This window comes from Labeo rohita, chromosome 7 (genome assembly GCF_022985175.1).
Source record: "Labeo rohita strain BAU-BD-2019 chromosome 7, IGBB_LRoh.1.0, whole genome shotgun sequence".
Lineage (NCBI taxonomy): Eukaryota > Metazoa > Chordata > Actinopteri > Cypriniformes > Cyprinidae > Labeo > Labeo rohita.
Genome location: NC_066875.1, coordinates 26,068,182 through 26,092,381, shown reverse-complemented (window position 1 = coordinate 26,092,381; position 24,200 = coordinate 26,068,182). Strand labels below are relative to the sequence as shown.

Sequence of the window (24,200 nt, the reverse complement as noted above, 5' to 3'; positions counted from 1 at the left end):
GGGAGAACAATGCAAGATGAGCGTTTGAGATTAAAAAGTATTTCCATTTTAATGAAAATAACCGATTGTTTCGTTAGATAAGACCCTTGTTCCACGACAGGGATCTTTACAACCGCATTTGGGATCGTTTGAAGCCGCATTTAAATTGCATTTTCAAACTCAGGGCACCATATCAGTCCATTATATGATGAAAAATGCTGAAATGTTTTCCTCGAAAAACGTAATTTCTTTATGACTGAAGAAAGAAAGACATGAATATCTTGGATGACAAGGGGGTGAGTACATTATATGTGAATCTTTGTTTTGGAAGTTTACTTCTAGTTTGTTTTCTTTAGTGTTTTATTAAGCATTCTTTTAATCATTTTAATTTTGGTTTTTTTTTTATTTTGTTTTTTTTTTAATGTTTTTTTTATGCATACAACGCACACACAAAAGTGTGTTTGCAGGAAGCGTATTTTATTGATGTGGTTTCCTGAGCAGCAGAGTTCTCTGCAAAGGAAACCTAGGATCTATGATTTAATAGCGTTTTGAGGGCATGCGGCATACCAGAATGGCTCAAACTGTTTGTCTCTATTTAATCAAAACAACAGTATCATTAATTGTGCTTCTTTAGCTCATATACAGGGTTTATTGGTTTAAAAGTGTGGGGTAGTGCTTGTGGAAGAGGTGTATCTTCAGCTGCTTCTTCTCAGCAGATCGGGTGGAGGGTGGCAGCTCATTGCACCAGAGAGGAACAGAGAGGGTGTTTTCAGTGATCTGAGCTGGAAGTATTTGTAGTAGTGTTTTAAGGTAGGGACTAGGGAGGAGCTGTTCCAGAGGTAGTCTTAAAAGTTAGCATAAAAAATGAAGAGTTCAGATGCAAAAGCCTCTAAATCCATTTGACGTATTTCTTTAAAATGAGCATTTCTTTCTGGCTACTTTGTATAGGTTTCTATGTAAGTACTGGTACTTCTGATTGGGCTGAGGCTGGAATTTAGCAAGTTTGAAGTAAAAGTATTTGATGGATGTATACTGTGTGTCAGGAGCATTCACTCACTATCATTATCTCATTTTTGGCCGAGATGGCTTTTAGCTGGTTTTGCATCTGAACTTTTCAAATGTCTTTTAATTTATTTCTGGCCACAGGTGTATTGTTGCCAATGTAGCAATTTTGTTGCTAGATTTAGCAACTTTTCAGACTACTCTAGCAACTTTTTCTTCAAAAAGCACCTAGCAACAAATTTAGCTATTTTGAAAATTTATTCGGCAACTTTTAGCAACTGTGTGACAAAAATTATAAAAAGGCACACATTTTCCCTCTAAATTACACAAAAATTGGAAATCAAGTGTCTTGCAGGACACGTCACTTGAATCAAGTTGCTAGATGCAGCTGTTCAATAATAATTGTTAATTTATGATAACACCTTGTTATTAGTTCCTACCTGCACTTGGTGTTCAGGTTAAAAAATATGTAGGAAAATGGAAAAAGGAAAAAAAAAGAGCACTGTTAATTTCTAAGTTGTAACCTGAGAACACAAAATAAAATGTGTAATTTTAAATTTTAAATTCAGGTAAAACCTGTAAAAAAATCAATGCACAAATTTTCTTCAAATTAACACTGCATTGTGCCCTATTTTACAGACTTTTCTTAAAGTGTAGAATATTAACTACCAATACACTGTTTAAGAATATAATTGTTCAGAATGTATAGTTGATAAGAAAATACATTAAACGTAATTCTATGCTCTATTATTCTGGGCAGTTTTACATTGATTACATAATTATGTCATCATGTAATGACATCTGAACGTTATTTAGCAACTTTTAGTAACAAATTGTCCTGCCTTTAGCAACTTTTCCTGAAAACAAGTTGGCAACACTGCACAGGTGGGAGCCAGTGAAATGAGATTAGGAGGGGTGTGATGTGGGTTCCCTTTGGCTGATTAAAGACGTGCTGCCACATTCTGGATCATCTGCAAAGGATTGGTTGTGCTGGTTGGAAGGCCCCACCAATAGAGCAATGCAGTAATCTAGTCTTGAAATTACAAGCGCTTAGACAGATAGCAGCAAGGGTCTGAGATGTGAGTGGAAAAGCTCAGAAGGTCGTCAGACACTAACCCCATGTTATTTGTTGCCTTGGTTGGTGTTAGTGATATGGACCCCATCAAATATGAAGTTGTGGTCATCTGATGGGTTTGCAGAGATTACAGCTCTGTCTCTGCAAAACTGAGCTACAGATGGCGCTGCTTCATCCAAGCAGAGATGCACGAAAGGCATGTAGAGATATGAGCTGAGACGGTGTGATCATCAGGTTTAAATGAAAGATGGAGAAGTGTATCTCCAAGTAAAATATCCTGATCAGTGTATTAAGTCCAGGCAGATTCATAACTTCTCCAGTTGATTAGAACATCTTATTAAGTGCCCTGATGATGGAAATAAGAATTTTCAACACTTTAGCTAGTTTGTTCCAGCCACTTTCTTATTTATAAGAATTTCTAGGGGTGCCAATAATTGTGTGTAACGTGTAATGGAGAATAACATTTACTTCATAATGTGATTTCACACCCACTTTTAATTGTTTTACGTCAATGAAAGGTTACATTTTTTAATTAAAAATTTAAAAGGATAAAGAATTAGCAAAAAGTTAAATTCAACAACTTTAGACACATTAAGCACCTTTTAAGAACCCTGAATATTGATCACATCTTTAAATACCTTCTCATCAATAGGATATTCAATGATGTACTTGCAAGGTGTGTAGAGCATCAGACAGTGAAATGCAAACTGCAGTGTATTTGGGCTAATTTCATTTTTGGTGTGAATTATGCAAATGATTCCTAAAAGCAAACAGAATAAGGTTATATACACCGATATTTTTTGGAAGTGACATTCAAAATGCATTTAACTCAAAAATCTGAAATAGTGCCCTCTTGGTTTGTATGGTCATGATGCCTCTGGAAAAGTTGGTTAACATGGTTAACATGAACTATGTATGTTTGCTTGTGTGTCAGTATGTTATGAGAAATTCACTTCTTCTCCAGACTGAAAGGGCAAGAACAAAAATAAACCCAGACATTATTAGTGGCTGTGTGGGATCAGACAGAAAATCACACATGGATTTGTAACAGCTGCACACAGCCCAGAAAAAGTAATAATCCCAGAAGAAAAAAATAAAGACTTATGATCTTATTTCCTCAAAGCTCCAAAGTATGTGCAAAGATGTCCCCAACACACAGAACTAAATTTGTTTGTATTACAGAGTGTCTGGCACGCTAAAAATATTCCAAAAATCTGCTTCCGGTGGCAGGCAAGATGTAGGCCAAACGTGACGAACACAGAATCTGAACAGTAGAGGGCGCTTTAACCTACATTATTTTTACTTGTAGCGTTGCCTGAATACAATATCAGAGTCAAATACAAACAAGGAGACATAGATAAAATAAAATGAAAACGAATATTATGTGTACATACATATATATATATATATACAACTAAATATACAATAGTCAGAATATGTATAAAATAATCTATATGTATTTATTTATCTAGATACTGATTCATTGTTAATACATAATCTCTAATTTATTCTTCCCAAGTTAATTTTTTTTTCTCCAGGCGTATTTTAAATCAGAAATTAGAGTTTTTTGCTGTAAGGTACATGTAGGTACATGTTTGAAAACTAACCGTTCAGTTAAACAGTTACCAATGTCTGAGCTAAAAATAATGTTTAAGTTGAGCCTTTATAAGCAACTCGAATCGGAGGCGTGGCAATCCCGCAGGTAAAATCAGACAAACCCCGCCCACTGAAAGGCAGCTCCGCTGTCGTGACGCACCCGGAGCTGGGCGGGGCGGGGCGGGGAAGTGCATCGCAAATAGCGAATGCTGAAAGTGATTAGAAGAGTTTGCACAACAGTGGACCATCAACAGACATCCGAGACTTGAGTTACTTAGAGAAACACACCTGTTGAGCTGCAGGAACGACTGTCTTACGACTTTGCTTTCTGAATTTCATCGAGGCAGTCGGTTGAGAATTCAGAAATGACGGACACTCTTATTCCCAATGGTTGCAAAACCAACGGACCGGTGGAGAATGACTATTTCAAAAAGGTATGAGTGACTCGGAGTTTCATCTCTGTTGTTCTCGGTGTTTCTGGAGGTGACTAGAAGTTCACAAGGATTTTTTTTATTAATCACGGCTAGATAGATATATCGCTGCTGTTATACCAGTGTTTTGTTGTAAAGATAGGGTTAGGGTGACTTATTGTTATGTTTTTTTCACGAGTTATAAGACGTAATGGGTCAATAACAAGTGAAGGATGAGGCATTCAGCTTCCCTTCTTCATAAGGTGTTTGTAATAGGATCTTTTGGAGATGAGCACACATCTGTGGGGCATGTGGACGCTGGCGAGCTCTGATGCCCACAAACAATGCCAAGCGAAAGAGTTCAGACAAAGTACATTATAATTTATCTCCTCGGTTGAAGGTTTAATTTTGCGGTTCTTTGTGTATTTTATTCACCCTGCTCGTTTGGTTTCTTAATATTTACAATTTGATATCAAAGTCTTTTGATACCGAAGACTCCAGGTATTGTTAATACAATGACAACTTACAACAACAATAATAACTTGTTATTAAAATTAGAGGTGCATCTCGTTATTATTTCAATAACAGATTAATCTGTCCATTATTTCTTTGATCGTTTGGATGAGAAATCCATCAGATATTAATTATTAAAACAATAAGTTAAATTCTAAATTAATGTATAAATTAATTGTAATCAATTATTTACAATTTTTTTATTCTACATACTGTGCAGTCAGTGTAGTCCACCAAATAATGCAGTGCAATTTGAAGGCAATGTTACTAAATGTAGTGAATGTATGTTTTTTGAGGAAAACATTTCAGGATTTTTCTCCATATAATGGATTTCTGTGGTGCCCCGAGTTTGAACTTCCAAAATGCAGTTTAAATCTGGCTTCAAACAATCTCAAATGCAGTTGTAAACGATGGTTTTAGTTGTAAACAATGGTCTTAACTAGCGAAACAATCAGTTATTTTCATAAAAATAATACAATTTATATACTTTTTAATGTCAAATGCTCGTCTTGTCTTGCTCTTCTCGACCTCTGTTTTTTTTTCCGGGTGCAGGACAGTTAGTGTATGTCAAAAAACTCCCATCTCATGTTCTCCCTCTACTTCAAAATCGCCTTATATCGCTGTTTTACCTTTTTTGTTGAGGGTGTTTGATCTTCTTTGCATGTTCACTTTGCAAAGACTGGGTCGGAACTTCTGCAGTGATGTAGGATGATTTTAAAATGATTTTTGAAGTTGAGGGAGAAAAAACGATCTGAGTTTTTCGACATACCCTAACTGTCTTGAGCCAGAATACACAGAGTTCAGGGAGAGCAAGACAAGACGAGCGTTTGAGATTAAAAAGTATTTAAATTGTTTTTAAAGAAAATAACAGTTTGTTTCACTAGATAAGACCCTTCTTCCTCAGCTGGGATCGTTTACAACTGCATTTGGGATCATTTGAAGCCGCATTTAAACTGCATTTTGGAAGTTCAAACTCGGGGCACTATAGCAGTCCATTATATGGAGAAAAATCCTGAAATGTTTTCCTCAAAAAACACAGTTTCTTTACGACTGAAGAAAGAAAGACATGAACTTCTTGGATGACAAGGGGGTGAGTACATTATCTGTAAATTGTTGTTCTGGAAGTGGACTTCTCTATTAACTGGTACAAGGTGAGAGGAAGTAACATATTACGTTTATACTTCATTACAGTTTTAGAAAAATTGTATCTTTGCCAGTATTACATTGCTGTCTTATGCGGAATTATCAGAGTTTTGGTGGAAACTGCGATTATGGTGAATTATTTGTAAGGACTTAAGGTAACCCTGCCTAGTCAAAGAGTTATTTCTAGCATTTGCTTGTCTTTTGTTTTGATAACTGATTTTTTTAAAATTCAGATTCTGCAGTGGCCATGGTGAAATTGGTTTGTAGATAAACGGTTTGTTTGTACAGTCCACCCTGGAGTGTGTATGTACTTATGTTTACTTTGGACTTTGAAAGAGTAACTTGTGGCAGGTTTCTGCCATTTATCCTGGATCGTTTATCCTCAGGATTTTTTTTTTTTTGTTAGTGTAAATGGCAGCTGAAAAGGCCCATTGTCTTTGTTGAGCTCACCTCTCTTTGTGTCAAGAGTATCTATTGGGCTTTGTTGTTCAGGGCTTCTTATTCTTATGTTTGATGTCAAACTGGACCAGCACAATGATCAGTTTCTGCAGTTTCTCTTGAAACATTTTTCTGAAATCCCCTTTACACAGAGTGAAACAGAAAAATAAACCACAGACTGAGTTTTCTGAGTTAATATGGGCAAATATGGTTATGTTACTACATGGATGGATGGATTTTAGAGGAAAGGCATTTTTTTTAGCCTGCTGCTGGAAGTGGTTGTGTTTTTTCAGTACATTTCCTGTGTGTCCTTTTCATTTGTTGCATTAATTCTTTGAAAATGAGTGTGGTCACCGATTGCAGTGAGAAGGTTTCAGGCCCGTTACCAGGTGGGGGCTGGTTCAGATCGGTGATGTGGTTTTGGTCCAGTTCCGCCTGAGCTGATCCTGCTTGGGCTACGGGGCTTGGAGAAACTGAATCGCAGATTCAGCATGTTTTTCCAGTTTTCCTCCTATTAACGTTGCATCTGCCCAGTGAAAGTGCATAGCCAAACCACAAACATTAATGAAACACAGATGCTCCAATTTCATGTCCCGGCACAGACAGGAGAAGCTATGCAGAGTTTTACGATTAGTGTAACATGGCTTCTGTGCATTTCACAGCATTGAGGAAAGTGATCAAACAGCAACCAATAACCTACGAGGAAAGAAGGAAAGAGTGTATCTTAACAAAAAAAAGAATCATCCATAAGAATGAAATACACTTTCTGTTGCATAACTCTTTAATGGGTGTTTACTGAAACTTATCTTTGTTACCCCAATACATGGGTTAGTCATTGGCACATTTTTATTTGGTCTCATATTTGTGCACATATCTGCTGTATAACAGTTGCATAATGTTGAACACTTATATAGCTTATACAAGCAGAGGCCCTGTTTTCTGTCTCATTTGTGCCCTGGTTTGATTAGGACCTTGTTTCTGCTCCGTCTGCATTGTTAGTTCAGGGGTAATTGTGACTGTGGAACGCAGTCGTGCTGGCAGCTCTTTGGTTCTGCTCGGCTAAACATCGCCCTGGTCAGTGTTCTAGAATGTGCAGAGGTCATGTTGGGTCCGTTTGACAACCACTATTGCATGTATTGAGACAGCCTATGTTTATCCTGCCGCAGACTACGGTTTTCATCTTGTTTTAGATTGCTACTTTCACACTCAGTCTAAGTTGTTAACAAAAGTGACAACCGAATTATGTAATTGAGTTGACTTGTTTAAATTTTCTGGGCATTTTCAGTCAAGCTGTATCGTGTGAACAAAACCGCACTGGGCAGCTAGTGGCCTGTCATGTCATACAATACGAGAGGAGCTCTGCACTGCACATGTTCATGTCTCAAGTGTGTTGGGGGTTTTTTTCGTGTGGGGTTTTGGTAACTCATAGAGATGGAGATATGAGCCGTGTGTCATCTGAAACTTTTAGATGTATTTGCTGTTTGTCTTCTCACTTGCACCTACCTACAAATGATCTTAATGCCACAGTCTAATAATTAAGGTTTAATAGATATTGTAGATGTTATTAAATAAGGTTTAGTCAAATAAGACTTTTTGGTATTATTAAAGCCACCATCTTTGATGTATAGAGAGTTTTCACTTATGTTACGGTTTGGTCAGTTACCCGTATGCACACTCATATTGGAGATTCTCGGATGTAAACAACAGCATGGATTGAACAGTTAATGTACTACTGAATACGTTGTTCTGCTAATTTATGCTGTCTGTACCATGGAAAAAATGTGTGGAAGCTGATAAATCATATAGAGGACTTATTAAGCAGGAAAGGCACAATATTTTGACCAACTTAAGTCAATAGGTGGTAAAGGTACGTGCGAGCAGATAATTAAGATATTAATTAAGATATTAGAAATATTTCACCTACTTGACCGGAAATGATCAGAACAAACACAAATGTTCAAGATTGTCAAGATTTCTGCCCTGGAAATCCTGGTTCAGTTTGGCTAACCACAAATGCCTTTTGTTCCTCAGACAGTTTTTTTGCACTCCTTTATTTGTTGTAGCTTTTGGCAGTCTTTAGTACTCCAAATGTTTTTCTGTAAGCTATATGAACATCACACCTGTTAGTGCAATCATATTAGCAAAATTCGGGCTACATTTTGTGATCCAAAAAAGTCCACTGTCCATTCTTAACTCTTTCCCCGCCTGCTCTTTTGAAAAGTTGCCAGCCACCGCCAGCATTTTTGATCATTTTTACTAGAATTTCATGGCCCCCAGAACACTTTGTTGTATGAATAGCTGAACACGCAATACATCAAAATAAAACAATTTTATTCTAGCTTCAAGCGTTTTTTTTTTTTTTTTAAATCAACATTTAAATGTAGTTAAGTTTCATTAAAAAAGCAACATCTTGAGTAAAAAGCTGAGAAAATCATGTTTTTATCACATACTTCATCTAGATCATATTCAGTACAATGATCAAAGCAAAGATGTAACCAGTCGCTTCCATCATTACCACCAAAGCTTGTTCCTTCACCACTGTCTGGATCGACATTTTAGTCTGTAACATTAGGCAGTTTTCATTTATATGCTGTTTATTGTTGATGATCACATTATTTTTCATATGCACCTGCTTACATATGAAACCGCTAATTTCTGCGTCTTCTTCACCTGTGTTTTTGATCAGGAGATTTGTACTTATTCAGGAGAACGTGTAATAGCACTCCCGAGCGTATAACAGTGAAAAAATGGAAGCTCGGAAAATTACATGTTTGGCGGGGAAGCGCTGTTCGTAAATAACAGAAAATTGTGACAAAAACAAAAAATGTGACCACATGTTAGTACACTTGTCCATTCTAAACATTAACTGTGTGAATGAAGTCAGTAGCTACTTTTACATGTTAAACAGCAAATTACCATACAATTGACAGTTTGACTTTCCCTAAATACAGCACATCTGCTGTCCACACAACCAGCAGTTAGTATCAATATCAGAACTATCAGTATCAAACTATCACTTTTTGATAACTAAAGACATTAGAGGAATTATTATGAAATTAGAAAAAATATGAAATGTACATCCTTCCACTCTTAAAAGCTTTAAGAAAAAAAAGCTTTCTTCTACGCTCAGTCATAACAGGTGGATACGCTTTCATTGTAGGATCTTATGAAATGTTTGTCAAGTTAAGAGCAGTAAGAGGTTTGCTATTTTACCTCCTCCCTCAGCTATCAGATTTATGACAGATACTCTCTCTATAGGTGTGTCTGGGTGGGAAATTGATCTTGTTACGTCATGTACTGTTTTCACCACACCTTAAAAACATAGCAAGGTGTATGTGTTGGCTGGCATGTGCTTGTGTGTTTAGCATACGTAGGCACAATGTAATGCATGCAGTTGTAGTTGTGCTTTTTAAGAATGTTTACAGCAGGTATAAAATGGGCAGAAAATTAAATTACGTGAGCGCTTGTCACAATAATCATGTAAACTGTTGCTGATTTCTTTCTTCTCCTCTTTCTCTGACAGGGATGTAATCCATTTGCTCAGACAGGGCGCAGTAAGCTGCAGAACAAAAGAGCGCTTCTCAACCAGCAAATCATCAAGCAGATGAGGATAAGAGCTGGAGCGGAGAACCTTCTCAAGTAAGTCAAGCACTCTTATGTGTGCACACAAAAACACATTCATCACCCTTACCTGACATGTTAGCCTATGGGCATGTGTGGTTATGCATACATATGCAGGAAACCTTTCCCTAGAAACCAAACCAAGTTTTTTAAAGAAAGTACCATAGTCTTTCATTGATAGTTTTCCTTTGGTTACATAACAGCATCTGTCTTGAAGTGTGTGTCTAGTAAATCACTGCCCTGTCTTGGAGGAACTTGCTCTTTGTGTGGTAAGGTTGCAGTCAGGCGTCTTGCTGCTAACCTGTCATCAAAGTATATCTCCGTTTGTGCATGTGAATATGTGCAGAAGCAAATGCTTGAAGCTCATCTGCACTGTGATCTGGCAGTCAGGTGTGCCTTTAGCATTTCTACCTTTAGATTTGGAGTTGATGATAGACAAAGTAACATTGTGCCTTTGTTAAAGCTGATGACTAAAGAGACTAGGAATGCGATATATTAGATTTTCATCTTTCAGACCTGATACCTGTGCAGCCCTTGCTAAAAAACCTGAAACCATAATATCTGAAACTCAAGTATAAACTTGCTTTGCTTAGAAACATTTAACATGCAAGTAGTTTTCGAACATTCTAGTAGCCAGCTGTCAACTGTGAAATGCTTATTTGAATGGTAACCACCAGTCAGTCATGCATTACTATAACTGATACAGATGAGAGAGGAAAAACTGTGTCTGTCTAAAAAACATGCAAAGTGTAATGCAAATATGCATTGCAGTGTCACCTTTTTGGTGTCCTGTAGCAAGGGGAAGAAGATTTTCATACAAGTTAAGACATCAATTAAATTATATTCTAGTATGTTAAATGCCTTTCTAAAATAAACCGATTTTGAATTAGAATTTTGAATCGCTGTTAATGATATATTTGCCCATAAAGAGGCACGTGTGCGTGCATTGTGGTGCACTGGTAACGAGGAGGGAAACGGGCAAAATCCATGGAATAAGAGAAAAAATGTGTTGTTGTGCCTTTGGATGTCAGAATAGGAATGCAAAACATTTTTATATAATACTCTTGTCAGAAACGGCATTTGAAGCTAAGCGCAGACATTGAAACAGACTAATGGATAAAACCTGCTATGATTACTCTACTTTTAAAGCATAAATTTGATTTAAACAATTTGTCTACATAATATTCACATATGCAGTTCATAGGTGACATTATATTAAAGTTACAGCGTGAAGTACACTGTAAAAATGTTTTCATTCACATAAATAAAAAATTTTAGGGTAATGGTTCACATCTATATTTTATAATTTTAGCCAATGAAAAATAAATAACTTGCCCTAAATAATATTTTCTATGTCTATGAAAACTATTTTATAAAACTTGACACAAAGTATATTTTTCTTGTTGAACAAAGTCAATTAATTTAAATTTAATTTAGCAGTAGCAAGTCTGTCAATTCTGGGGGAAAAAATCCAAAGCGTGGGCTATAAAATAAAAAAAACTAAAATAAAAATTATTTTGAACTGAGGGGATAAGAGAATGATGAGTTGATTTTTCTTAGTAGAATTGCGAAAATAATATCAGAATTTTGAAATATAAGCTCAAAATGTAATTTTTATTATTTTATTGCTTGACTTCCATAGATCGCTATTTGAAAACTGTAATTTTCTGCCACTAGATAAGCTCCGCCCATAAAAAAACATCATCACTGTTTGCAAGCACAGAATTGGTCTATTGTATCAGTTTGTAACTAGCAATGTGTTTTGAGTGGTAATTCAAATTGGCCAAAAAAGTCATTTTAAATTACCCTTGGTTAAAATGAATAATACAATATACATTTTTCTCTCACTTCTTTCATTTGGCATTCATTTGACTTAATTACAAAATTATACACAACAGTATAATTATGTATGTGTCAGTGTAATATTTTTTTTATGCAGGTACTATGATAAGCAATAAACAGAATGCCATTACTTCAAAATAGTATTTAGATTTCTATTATAATAATTTCTAATAATTTTCAATTTCTAATCATTTTTTTCTAATCATTTTTCTTTTTGGTAGATTTTTTTCTACTCTCTTATGCTCACCAAAACTGCATTTATTTGATATAATAAAATATAGTAAAACCTCTGCAATACAGTTCAAAATAAGTGTTTTCTATTTTAATGTAATTTACTTCTGTGATGGCAAAGCAAAGAATTTTCAGCAGCCATTACTTTAGTGTCACATTATTGTTTAGAAATTATTATAATATGCTGATTTGGTGTTCAACAAACATTTATTTTCAGTGTTGAAAACAGTTCTGCTGCTTAATAATTTGTGAAAACAATAATACATAGGATTCTTTGATTGATAAAGTTCAAAAGCATTTGTTAAAAATAGAAATAATTCATAAAAATGTAAAAGTTATTACAGTTACTTTAGGTTTTTGTGCGGCCTTGCTGAATAAAATTAAGTTCTTTAAAAAAAATTGTTCTGACTGATGGCCTCATGTTTGAACAGTATTTTGTTTGAACAGTTTTCATCCTATTTTCTCTTTCAGCTGCGAAAATCTAGGTTATCCCTAGCTGATGCAAATTGTGTCAAGAAAATGTAATGTTCTGTTTCAAAGGACAAGGAAGCTCTGATTGTACTGGTTTGTAGGACATAATTTGCCTGATTTGTAACTGACCACCAGACTGTCTGTCAGATTTGTATCAGTTCTGTTCAAGGAAGCATTTATATAAATGAAACATAAGCCGACAGGAAACATTAACATCTTATCAGCAAACACCCACATTCATAGCAGTGCAGACATTCAGAAAGGACAGGTAGTTGTAAAGCATCTTGTTTTGCAAAAACCCCAGCTTATACATTTACCTCTCTCAAAAGCTGACAATGTTTTTCCCTTTATGATGAGCACATGCTGTAACATTGGACAAACCGGTCTCCATGGGGACATTAAGTGTGTCTGTTGTCTCCATGGTTTTAAAGGACACACCTGCTGGGTTGGTCCTTGGAACGAAGCATGTGATTGGCATTGACGTCAAAGTGGCTTTAAATCTTTTTGGAACAATAAAGTTGGGACAAGCTCTTTTTAATAAGAAACTATAAGTGAGTCTCCTTTCTTAATGATATGTTCAGGCTGTAGCCTATGTTTGTTGAGTTATTGTCATCTGGCATTGGTTCGAGTTTAGATGGATATTGTGAGTTGGCTGAAATTCGAAACTTGGTGGAAAACAAACCTGGATCCAAGCAGATACTAAGGGTTTGGTGCTTTTAATTGGAAAGGAATCTTTCCATATGTAGCAAAATTCCCACTAGTCAGCAGGTGACAATTGTGACAGGTACACCGGTGAGGTCATTGCAGTGCTGTGATGTGTTTGCTAATGGCCTGAGGTTTTTTCTCAGCCTGTTTAACTAGTCCACGCAGACACGTACGCAGGCTCTCAAAAACATGTCAGCAGAAGCAGTTAAAATTAGGTTGTTTGAGAGACGACGGCAGTGCGTCTCTCACACGTACACGCAAACGCCGCCTGAGGATCTCTCTGTCAGTAGTTCAGTGAAACGCTCTAATTGCCCTCGTGTTTAATGTGTGATTCAGATCTAAAGAAGGCCTGGTATGTATTGTAATGACATGCATGAGTCAGTTTTATAGCCCTTCATTAGAGCCGGATGTCTGAGTGTTTTTGGTTACCTGAGCTCATTAATATTGGGATAGGGTGGGGGTGGATGCTTGTTCAATGTCTTTACCTTCCATTCATAGCTGTTCTATCTTCAGAGCTGATCTGGAATGTTCCTTCATTCATAGCTCTCAGAGGTTTGTGGTTCACGGGAGAAAGGATAGCCGCATAATAGATCAATTGTAAGCAAGTCGTCTGCTTTTATTAACCTCCCTCCCCCCAACATGCTTACCATAGTGTTTCTCTCTCACTCTGTCTGTCTTGCTCTCAGATCTAAGCGACTGCAGTCCACATTCTTGTGTGTTTGTTTGAGTGAGCTCACTGGCCTAACCGGTTTCACTGAGAAATAATTTTGTGGGGTCCCGCCCTGCCAACGTGACTTCAAATTGGTGTAAAGAATAATAATGTCTACACCTCATGAGGTCTTTAAAAAATTTCTGACCCCTTCCGCTGTTGAAACTGCATCACTGTCTATACAGAAAATGTGAAAAGCAGAGAGAGGTTCAAGTAATCTTCCACTCTCAGTTGATGCTTCCGCGTGCTTCTATCAGTGAGGGATGCATTAGGTATTCAACAAAGGACAAACATGACTCATTAAAGTTATATTTACTTTAAATTTAAAGAACATCCTGATCTGCATTATGTCATGGGCATCTGGACTCGCTGAAATAAATCATGTTATTACATGTAACAGAAGGAATCAGAAATATTCAGCTCTATCTTTACAATATCTTTTTAACTTTTAAAAGTGATATGTTTTCCATGATCAATAACAACATTGTTAACAATATTAACAATATAAGTTTCTTTATGACTTAATTTTAAATTTCACTTTTTTGTTTGCACTCCATAAGTTCTATCTTTTATTATTGTTCTCAAGCTTGTTACATTTAAATTTTATCTGGTTCTGTGTAAAGAACTTTTTGTAATGCTTTTTCATTGTAAAGCACTTTAAGCTTAATTTTTGTTTGAAGATATTAGAACGGTATACAAATAAAATTGTTAATAGTAATCATGATAATGATTAATAGTAATAAATCGCATAATCCATTCATAGAAATGGAATTTATAATGTGGAATGTCACGGAATTTGCCAAATTTTGGATGAATAAATCAAAAGTAGGTCAGTACACTTAAATCGGAATGTGAAATGGATTAGTGTCCATGAATATTAAGCTACATAATACTGTTTAAATGAATCCTGCGTGTCTCTGTGTGAATAAATTGCACAGACGCGCAGTTTTGTTTACTACACTCATAAGTACACAAACTCATGAACATAATCTCTAGAACTGCTATGAGAGTCACTTCATGAGCAGTTCAGTACAATTTCTTGTGAGGAAAACAGAAACTTAAAGGTCAGTAAGCCATCAAAATAAAAATTCAGTTTAACTTGAAGAAACACAAAAATACATGACACAAAAATATTACTTAATGTAATGATAGTACTACTACTAATGAAATTATTATTAAAACATTTGTTTTTAAGGAATAATTGCCAGAAAAAAAAAATTTAACAGGTCGGCACTGATAGCCCAGTGGATAGTGTGCCGACATATAGCGCAGCCAGTGCTTTCCTGTTTGCTCTCAACTGCCCTGTCAAATAAAGGCAAAAAGCCCCATAAAATATATATATATATATATATAAAAATTAATTTAACAGAAAAATGTAAATGCACAACACAGTATTTCTGGGGGGGGGGTAAACAGAATTTGGTAAAAATAAAACTGAATTTGAGGGAAAAGTTTATTTCACTTTAAATAAATTGCTGTGTAAGTTTCATGATCTCAATAAATAGACATGGTTTTTGATTAATCAAATTTAATTTAATCATTAAAGCAGAATATAGAAAAAGTAAAATGGAAAAAAAAAAAAAGAATCCAGAAAAAATAACAGAAAAAATGGAATTTGGGGAAAAAATAAAACTTTTCATAGGGCCCTACATACTGGATGTTATTATATAATAAAGGATTCCTTTAGGGGAGTGTGTTTGAGAACCACAATGTATGCGATTTAAATAGAAGACAGTGACAGTTTGGCACAAGTGTGATGTTCCCTGTTTGAATGAAAGGTCAAAAGTCTCAGGTTCAACCTGACCTGCTCACCTTCACATCACTCCCTCTTAATGACTAGAGTTTTGAATAGCAGTCACAGATAAAACAGGGTCACTATGCAAATGTACCTCTGTGTCTCTATAAGGTTTTGTATTTTATTGACTTTAGTTAGGCGATTTCTCTTTTATATTTACTGTGTGTTTTATCAGGACTGTGCAGTTGAATTCTTAAGTCTTTGACAAACATAGCTGTATGCTGCCCACTCAGCACTTATTTCTATCATGTGCTTGGGAGCACACAAAATAACAAAGACTCCTGTCTTATTAGCCTCTCCCTTCTGTACCATAGATTTTGGACAATTTAAACAGTTTAAAATTATTCCACTTGTCCTGTGTTGTGAACTGAGTTGCATGTGACCTTCGCTTATCTCTCTCTCTTCTCTCTCTCTCTCTCTCTCTCCTCTCTCTCTCTCTCTCTCTCTCTCTCAAGGGCGACGTCCAATAATAAGGTTCGGGAGCAGGTGGTGCTGGAGTTGAGTTTTGTCAACTCAGATCTGCAGCTTCTTATGGAGCAGCTGGAAGGACTCAACAGTTCTGTGGAAGTTTATCAGAACGTACAGTAAGTACAAGCACTGAACTGATTAGGATGAAGAAAGATACAGTGGGAACATACTCGAGGCAGATTAAGATCCATTCTAGAGACAGAATGCACAGATACTGCTCCTACTCTTAATCACACATGTCCAGTTTGTCTGAACGCACGGAGCCTCCCGTATTACGTATTACAGTAATGTAAGGGGTGTGTACAGAATGATATAAGAGCAGACTCCCTGCTCTCTGTTCACTGCCCTGTACGATCACATTTTCTGTACTAATCTCACAGTAAATTATGTGGAATGATGCTTCCATTAGTGAGGGATGTGTTAGGTATTTAACAAAGGACAAACATTACTCATTAAAGTTATATTTACTTTAAAATGAAAGACGATCGTGATCTGCATTATGTTATAGGCTTTTGAACTCGCTGAAATAAATCACGTTTTTACATGTAACAGATTGAATCAGCGCTGTATCTTTACATTATCGTACAGTTTCATTTTTTTAAATTATGTGGAATGTATTTGAACATGGTAAGTAAGTGTTAAACGGAACTGAGAGAACTACAATGATTATTGGTAGTTAAAAGCATAATCAAAATGGTCAGAGTATTTCATTAAAAGACACACAAGCCCAATGGGATGTGTAAAATTTTGTGAATGATAGGTGTTTGAGTTTTGCGGAAATCAGCTAAGCTTATTTGGAATTTCTGTGGCTTCAAATTCCACGTAGGCCTACACACAAACTTCTTGTGATATGATACACAACTCAGAAAGACTTTTTAATTATAAGACCTTTGAGTTTGAGAAATCTTTTTCTCTTTGGAGACTATGAGTAAACTGAAGGATCTAATGACATCCACAGTTTTTTTGTTTGTTTTGTTTTTTTTAATACTTTTTGCGGCTTTTTTGTTCCTTTTAATGGACAGGACAGTAGAGAGATGACAGGAAAGTACTGGGAGAGGGGAGAGAGGGGAGCAGGATCGGCAAAGGACCTTGAGACGGGATTCGAACTTGGGTCGCCACGAGCATAGTTGTGCGCGCACTAACCACAAGGCTATTTAGTGTTCATTTCATTGTAATTTTATGGAAATTAAACTATATTTTATGGACTTTTTTTTTTTTTTTAGTTAATATACCCTTGTGAGATTTTAAAATTAAAAATATTGATCCAGTCAGTTCCCAATGGACAATATCAGGTCTTGTTACAATAGACATTGTGAAATCATTTCCATTTCATGATGATTTTGAATTCATATGAGCCGATTGGCTTGTTTTCAAAACATTAAATGAAATCAGATCTGGGCTGATGTTTACAGAGAAGATGAGAAATGGTCTCATTGGTCAATCAATCAATGCATCTTTTTGAGTTTCTTTCTGCATTAATTTCCAATAGAAACAGACTCTGTTCCATATTACTGGTCAGACAGGTTTATGCAGAGGTGGTTTGACAGGTTGATAATTATGGCGAATCCTTAAAGTCATCCTCCTTTCACACACATGACTTATGTGTCTCCCTCACGTGTCAGAAGAGGATGCAAGTGTGCCTTTTGTTGTGTTTCTGTTGCTTTTTCCGTAGTACTACAATTGTATCATGTATGACAAATTCTTTTACTGCCATCAAATTCTCTTTTGTCAGTAACATGTTAAAAATGTCTGGTCATACTTTAAAACAGATAGCAATAGAAAGAAGTGCATGTTGTCTATAGTCAAGGCTGTTCAAGTGATTCATTCTTTAGAGACACAAACCCTACAGCCAAAATGAAAGGATTCAATAATGGTGCTGCAGTCATGCTTTTGTGACCGTCACGCTGTGTATATGTTGTGTTTAGTTCGTGGACCTTGAGTGTGTTTCCTTGGTTACGGCTAGATTCTTGTCCTCTTCAAATCCTCTCTAAGCCCTCTTTTGCCTCTCAGACCACTGTGAGTGAGAGTGTATGCACGTATGCACCCTTGAGTGTCTTTGGCATGCTTTACTGTCTGCTTGAGAAAAGCCGTCTTTCTCCGCTCTAAGAAAGCTCAGCCATATTTTAAATTCACACCCTGCATAACCAAGCCGTGCTGGCCTAGTCTTTCATTAGCATTACCTTCATAACATTTTAAGGCTTACAGCCTCAGGTTTGTTCCTTTGGGCCAAGCACTTATCAAAGAGTGTTGATCACCTGTTCCTGGAGGGTTCATAGTAAACCAGAAAAACCTCCTGCAGACATTCGTACTGGAATCTGAACCCCTGACCTACATCTGTAATGACAGCTCACTCTCAAGCTGTAAACATGAGACAATCACTCACCCAAAATTAAAATTGTCATCTTTACTCGCCTTCATGTTGTTCTAAACTTGTATGACTCTTCTGTGGAACACAAAAATAAGATATTTTAAAGAATGTTTTGACTGTATTTGTCAATACACTATAAAAATGATTTTTCAAATCATAGATAAATAAAAAATAAAAGATATTTGGAGTATGTTTTACAAGAAAGTACTATTTCAGTCATTCAACTTTTCACATTCAGTGTGTTACTTACTCAGAAATTGCTAGTAAATTTCACAAATAATTAAGTAAATTGTGTATAATGAAAGTCAGTGGGATTCAAAACAGCACTATACCTCCTTGCATAGTCAAAAAACAAAAAAACATCTGATGTAAATTTTTGAGTGAGTTGATACATATGACAGAACAATCATTTGTTGGGTTTGGCTTGACTCTGCTATGCTCAGGTTATGCTCAAATAAATCAAAATATCAAAAAAGCTTTAAAATAAATGAAAGTTTCAAAAAGCTCCCAACTAATAGTTAGATGAGTAGTTTCAATAGTTTGATTTTGGTCCCTTCATAATTCCAGTGCTTCCTTTTTTTTTTTTTTTTTTTTTTTTTTTTTTTTTTTTTTTTGTAATATGGCAAAAAAAAAAAATCTCTTTTTTCAGAACGTTTGATGGATTCTCAATTTTATTATTTTATTTTATTATTTATTTATATTTTTTAATCTAATTATCTTGAAAATGTAACTACAACATGATTCAAATAACTTTTTCTTTATTAACCCTCTAGTTAAAGAAAAATTCTATTCCAAATGCAGCACACACAAAGTTGTCAGCATGATGTAAATAATAAAAAATTACTTGTTAAATATCTTTTCAGAAAAGAAAATGAACTATAACTACATCTTGTACAAACTTGTCTTATACATATTAAATGTTCAGAAATAATACAAAAATACAGTAACACCAGTAGACTATTATTAACTGTTATGTAAAAACAATGAACAGCAGCTTTCAGCCTGTCACCATGATGCAAACATATCAGAAATATCAGACATACAGTAGTAGTTCTTCATAGGTTTTTTATTTGATTGCGCTGCTTTTCTATTGTTTTTATATGTAAACATGAACGTGGTTGACTCTTGTACTCACATCTCTTGCAGCATCTCATGCACAAAATGCCATTCTAAAAATGTGGCACTCAAGTTAAAAGAATTTCACTCCCGTCTTCTTGCATGTTTTTCTTATTCCACTACACGCATCACATCTTGGTCAACACAACAGCGCATTCTGTGTGAGTGGTGCCTAGTGATATGAGTGCGTCACACGTGAGCGGTTAATCATGTGCGCCGGTATGAGGTTGGATCATTCCTTTCTCTTTACTCTTATCACTGGAATATTGTCAAAATTGTCTAATTCTAACATTTGGTAATATTTCTATTTACAATTGCGATTTCTCAATTTCTAAAAAATAAAATCGTGGCAAAACATTACATTTGAATTTATTGATTAAAATTGGAAAAATCACCCAGCCCTAGGAGTAGGTGTATTAATTTTGGACTGCCACTGTATTTGAGTGTGTTTTTGTGGTTGGGCTCCTTGACTTTAAAGGGCTTGTGCATAACAGCCAGCATTCTCTTTGCAGAAGCTACGCTCTCTGCACTGCAGATGTGTTTCTTTAACTTTCTACAAACCTGCTTTATTTGTCTTGTTAAACAAACAAAGCCTATCACCTCCTATTTATGATTGAGTGTGAGAAAAGGAATATTCCCATTGGGTTCGGTGTTATCACCTGTGTTTCATGAGCAGAAATCCGAACAGAACAAGGTCTTGCTGTAGCTGCACACAATGTGGCATTCTCCATCGCACCTGGCTGCTTGCTTACTGTGTGTGTGTGTGTGTGTCAGTAAAAGGACAGAACTGCATTCTTTCATTTCTTTCAAGCCCCTGCACCCACCCTATCCCTCTCTGTCCGTTTTTGAGAAACAAACTTCTTTCTCATGGCCTGAAGAGTGGACAGGAACAAAACCTGTCTTCTGTTCTCTGTGTGTCTCATTGCAGGGAATGTTCTCTGCAACCTGCATTCTGAGAACTTTGCATTCTTGAAGTTCTCATTGCACAGTGCAGAACATGGCAGCTGTCAACATGATGTGATGAGTGTGACAGTGCTATACTCAGAACATGGGAATGTTACTGAACTCTCACACTGGAAACAAAGTTGTTTTAAACTCTTACAGAATGAAATTTTATATCTAGACCTGCAAGTAATCTGTTCCAGGATTTGAACCCCCGACATTCACGTAACCTTTCCTTTGTGTGTTTGCTAATTACTTAGTTACACTTTACTTAGTTATCAACTAAGAATGAATAATATAATATAATATAATATACTATATAATAACTGTCATTCAGCAGTTTGGGATCAGTAAGATTTTTAATGAATTCTCTTATGCTCATCAAGGCTGCATTTACTTGATCAAAAATACAGTACTGTTAATGTTAAATACAGTAAGATTATTACAGTTTAAAATAATGGTTTTCTATTTTAATATTATAAAATAGAATTTATTCCTGTGATGTGAAGCTGAATCTTTAATGTCACATAAGTCTTCAGAAATCATTCTAATATGCTGATTTATTACATTTATTATCAATGTTGGAAACAGTTGTGCTGGTTATTTTTTTTTTGCGACCTGTGATTATTATTAGTATTATTATTTTTATCAATTTAACACATCCTTGGTGAATAAAAGTATTGATTTCTTTCAAAAAAAGAAAAAAATACAAATTTACTGACCACAAACTTTTAAATGGTTGTTTTTATTGTTACAAAAAAATCTGTTTTAAATAAAATCTGTTGTTTTTAACCTTTTGTTTATTAAAGAATCCTGATAAAAAGTATCACAGGTTCCTAAATATTAAGGTTCTTAAATATTAAGCATCACAAATGTTTTTAACATTGATAATAAATCAGCACATTAGAATGATTTCTGAAGAATCATGTGACACTGAAGACTGTAGTAATGATGCTGAAAATTCAGCTTTGCGTCATAGGAATTAATTGCATTTTAAAATATATTGACATAGAAAACAGATACTTTTTATTTCATTTATTAATCTAAATTATTTATAAATATTATTGTTTCTTACATAATTCAGTAATTAATGTCAATTTATAGAACTCGCAATGTAAAAAATTGAGATTTGAGATTTTTGTTAATGTTTTTAAAGAAGATTCATGCTCACCAAGACTGTATTTATTTATTTGGTTAAAAATACAGTAAAAACAGTAATGTTATGAAATATTATAATTTAAAATGACTGTTTTCTGATATATTTTATAATGACATTTATTCTTGTGAGTTGAATATACAGCAGCAATTACTTCAGTCTTCAGTGTCACATGATCTTTCAGAAATCATTTAATATGGTGATTTCAGCTTTTGTCAGTGTTGAAAACAGTTGTGCTGCTTAATATTTTTATGGAAACTGCAGTGCATTGTTTCATATGATTCAATTCATATGATTGTTGTAGTTTTACTAATGTATGACAGGGCTCACATTCACTTGACTTTGGAAACATGTCTCAGTTCTGAGTCACACTGAGAGTAGGAGGTCTGGCCTCGCTGAATCACTGGCCTAAGGAAATTATGTCTTATTAAGCCTTCCTTATGGAAAGTATTCTCATGTTGCTTTTTTCTAAATTTAATTTCTAACCTGTGTTTTTTTTTTTTTTTTTTTTTTTTGCTCTTTTCACAGAGAGACATCCAGCATCCCACTCATCCCTCTAGGCCTGAAGGAGACAAAGGATGTAGATTTCGCAGTTGCTCTCAAGGTCAGTTTCTTTCACACCACCCCCTCAATGTTTATTTCAGTTATCAGGCCTTCAGTCAGGTGGATTTCGTGAGTCTCTAAGCTCTTCTAAGTGAAAATCGAAAGTACGTCACGGCGTAATAAAAAAGGAAGCCGAAGACTCAGTAAAACTTTAATTGTGGCTTTGAAAGTCTGCATTGATGTTTGATGCTTGCCCCTTATTGTCTTATAAATAAGTGGGTGTTGAAATGTTTGTTGAGAGACGAGGATCAATCAGATGGGGTTTGGTATGCTTCCAACCTGTAATTTAGTCGAACTGTAATGACATAGCCGTGGTGAATCTATGACACTGTGTCATTGTCATGTCTGTTTTCTCACTACAGACAAGTTTAGCAGGGAGAACAGGCCTGTGAACATTAGACTGTGGCTTTTTTGTGTTTGCTTTGACATACAGAATGAATATGATTTTTTTTTTTTTTTACAGGACTTCATCCTGGAACACTACAGTGAAGACGGCTCAAACTTTCAAGATGAGATTGATGACCTGATGGACCTGAGACAGGTATGATGTGACAAACTTACAGTTGACAGGTTAAGATACACCAGTCAGACTTATTGAGGTTTTTGACTTAAATGTGTTTCAGGCTAGTCGGACCCCCAGTCGTAATCCTTCTGGTGTAGACTTGCTTGCCAACTACTTCAGTCAACTTTCCTTCTTAGAGACTCGATTCTTCTCCCCTACACGGCAGACTGGCATTTTCTTTACATGGTAGGTTGCATCTCACCCACAGCAGCAGTAATATACTTGTAATGACATTATACACCACTGTATCGGCTGTAAACATTTCAACTCATTCAGAGAAAACACACAACTGGTCTGACAGGTTTCTATGTTTATACATCAGCTTTTTCATTCATTTATACCCTAGACACAAAGGGAGAAAACAGAATAAATGTCATCATAAAAAAAAAAAACAGAAGTAATCAAATTACTAATAAGTTTTAACACACTTTTTGTGCCTACACAGGTATGACTCTTTTACCGGCGTGCCTGTGTGCCAGCAGAACATCTCTCTGGAGAAAGCCAGCATGCTTTTTAACATGGCAGCTCTGTACTCACAGATTGGAACCCGTGCTGACAGACAGACACAAGCTGGACTTGAGGACGCCATTGATGCCTTCCAGAAATCTGCAGGTGAGAGATTTTAAGTAGATGCACTTGGTCAGTAAAGATGCACGTAACTAGCTTGGAATGTCAGTAATGTGGTACAGATGCAGATAAGTTTGATAGAAGGCAAGGAAAGTATTCAAAACTGGCTATGATTAACTGTGGGTGAACTCCTGCCTCATGAGAACAGATGTATCGGGGTTCTGGTTGTGTTTGAAGGTGGAGTGAACATGATGTAATTCTTCCCACTCAACAGCAGATCTGTCAAAGGCTCATGGGAACTCAGTGGCTTGTGTCAGTTTTTAACTTTTTTTAAAATAACAGCAGCGTAAAGAGAGATTTGGCTGGCTTTCTTAAGCTATCAAAACAGCCAACCCCTCTGTCTTTCATCACATTGAATGTTTTGTATATCCACACCGGAAAGAAGACCCAAATATGATCGCTCTCTCTCCTTTTGTTGCCACGATCATGACAGAGATTGATTGACACGTTGTCCTACAAGTCTTTTTTTATCTCTAGGATGTGTTTGCAAAAACATTAAAAGGAGGAAATGACAGTGCGTTTTACATGAGCCAAATAATGTTTGGAATCTTAAGAAATTATCTAGAAATTTTTTTTGTTTGTTTGTTTAAATTTGTTTAATTTTCACTCTGCTGCAGTTGAAGGCAAATACAAGGGGACTGATTTGTATCCACCTTATTCTTCAACATGGAAGCCTTTGGACGGTTCATTAGCCACTAAAGGGAAATAATGAGAAAAATAACAATGTGCAGAAAATGGTAAAACTGTTTGCACTACAAACCAGTATGTGCCTAATTAGTATAATACAGGTGAGGTCAAAAGTTTACATTCAGAATGATTAAAAATGTT

At 35.7% G+C, this 24,200-nt stretch overlaps 1 protein-coding gene across 2 annotated transcripts in view; it reads left to right on the top strand.

Annotated features, from left to right (window-relative positions):
• The first annotated feature begins 3,856 nt into the window (after nucleotides 1–3,856).
• The window catches only part of rhpn2 (rhophilin, Rho GTPase binding protein 2), a 31,379-nt gene continuing 11,035 nt past the window's right edge, over nucleotides 3,857–24,200 (top strand). For both annotated transcript variants that reach the window (XM_051115617.1, XM_051115615.1), the window contains exons 1-7: nucleotides 3,857–4,086; nucleotides 9,680–9,795; nucleotides 15,986–16,114; nucleotides 22,109–22,184; nucleotides 22,647–22,724; nucleotides 22,807–22,931; nucleotides 23,191–23,357. In XM_051115617.1, coding sequence (XP_050971574.1) covers nucleotides 4,018–4,086; nucleotides 9,680–9,795; nucleotides 15,986–16,114; nucleotides 22,109–22,184; nucleotides 22,647–22,724; nucleotides 22,807–22,931; nucleotides 23,191–23,357 — 760 coding nt within the window. In that variant the 5' untranslated portion in view covers nucleotides 3,857–4,017. The remainder of the gene's footprint in view (nucleotides 4,087–9,679; nucleotides 9,796–15,985; nucleotides 16,115–22,108; nucleotides 22,185–22,646; nucleotides 22,725–22,806; nucleotides 22,932–23,190; nucleotides 23,358–24,200) is intronic.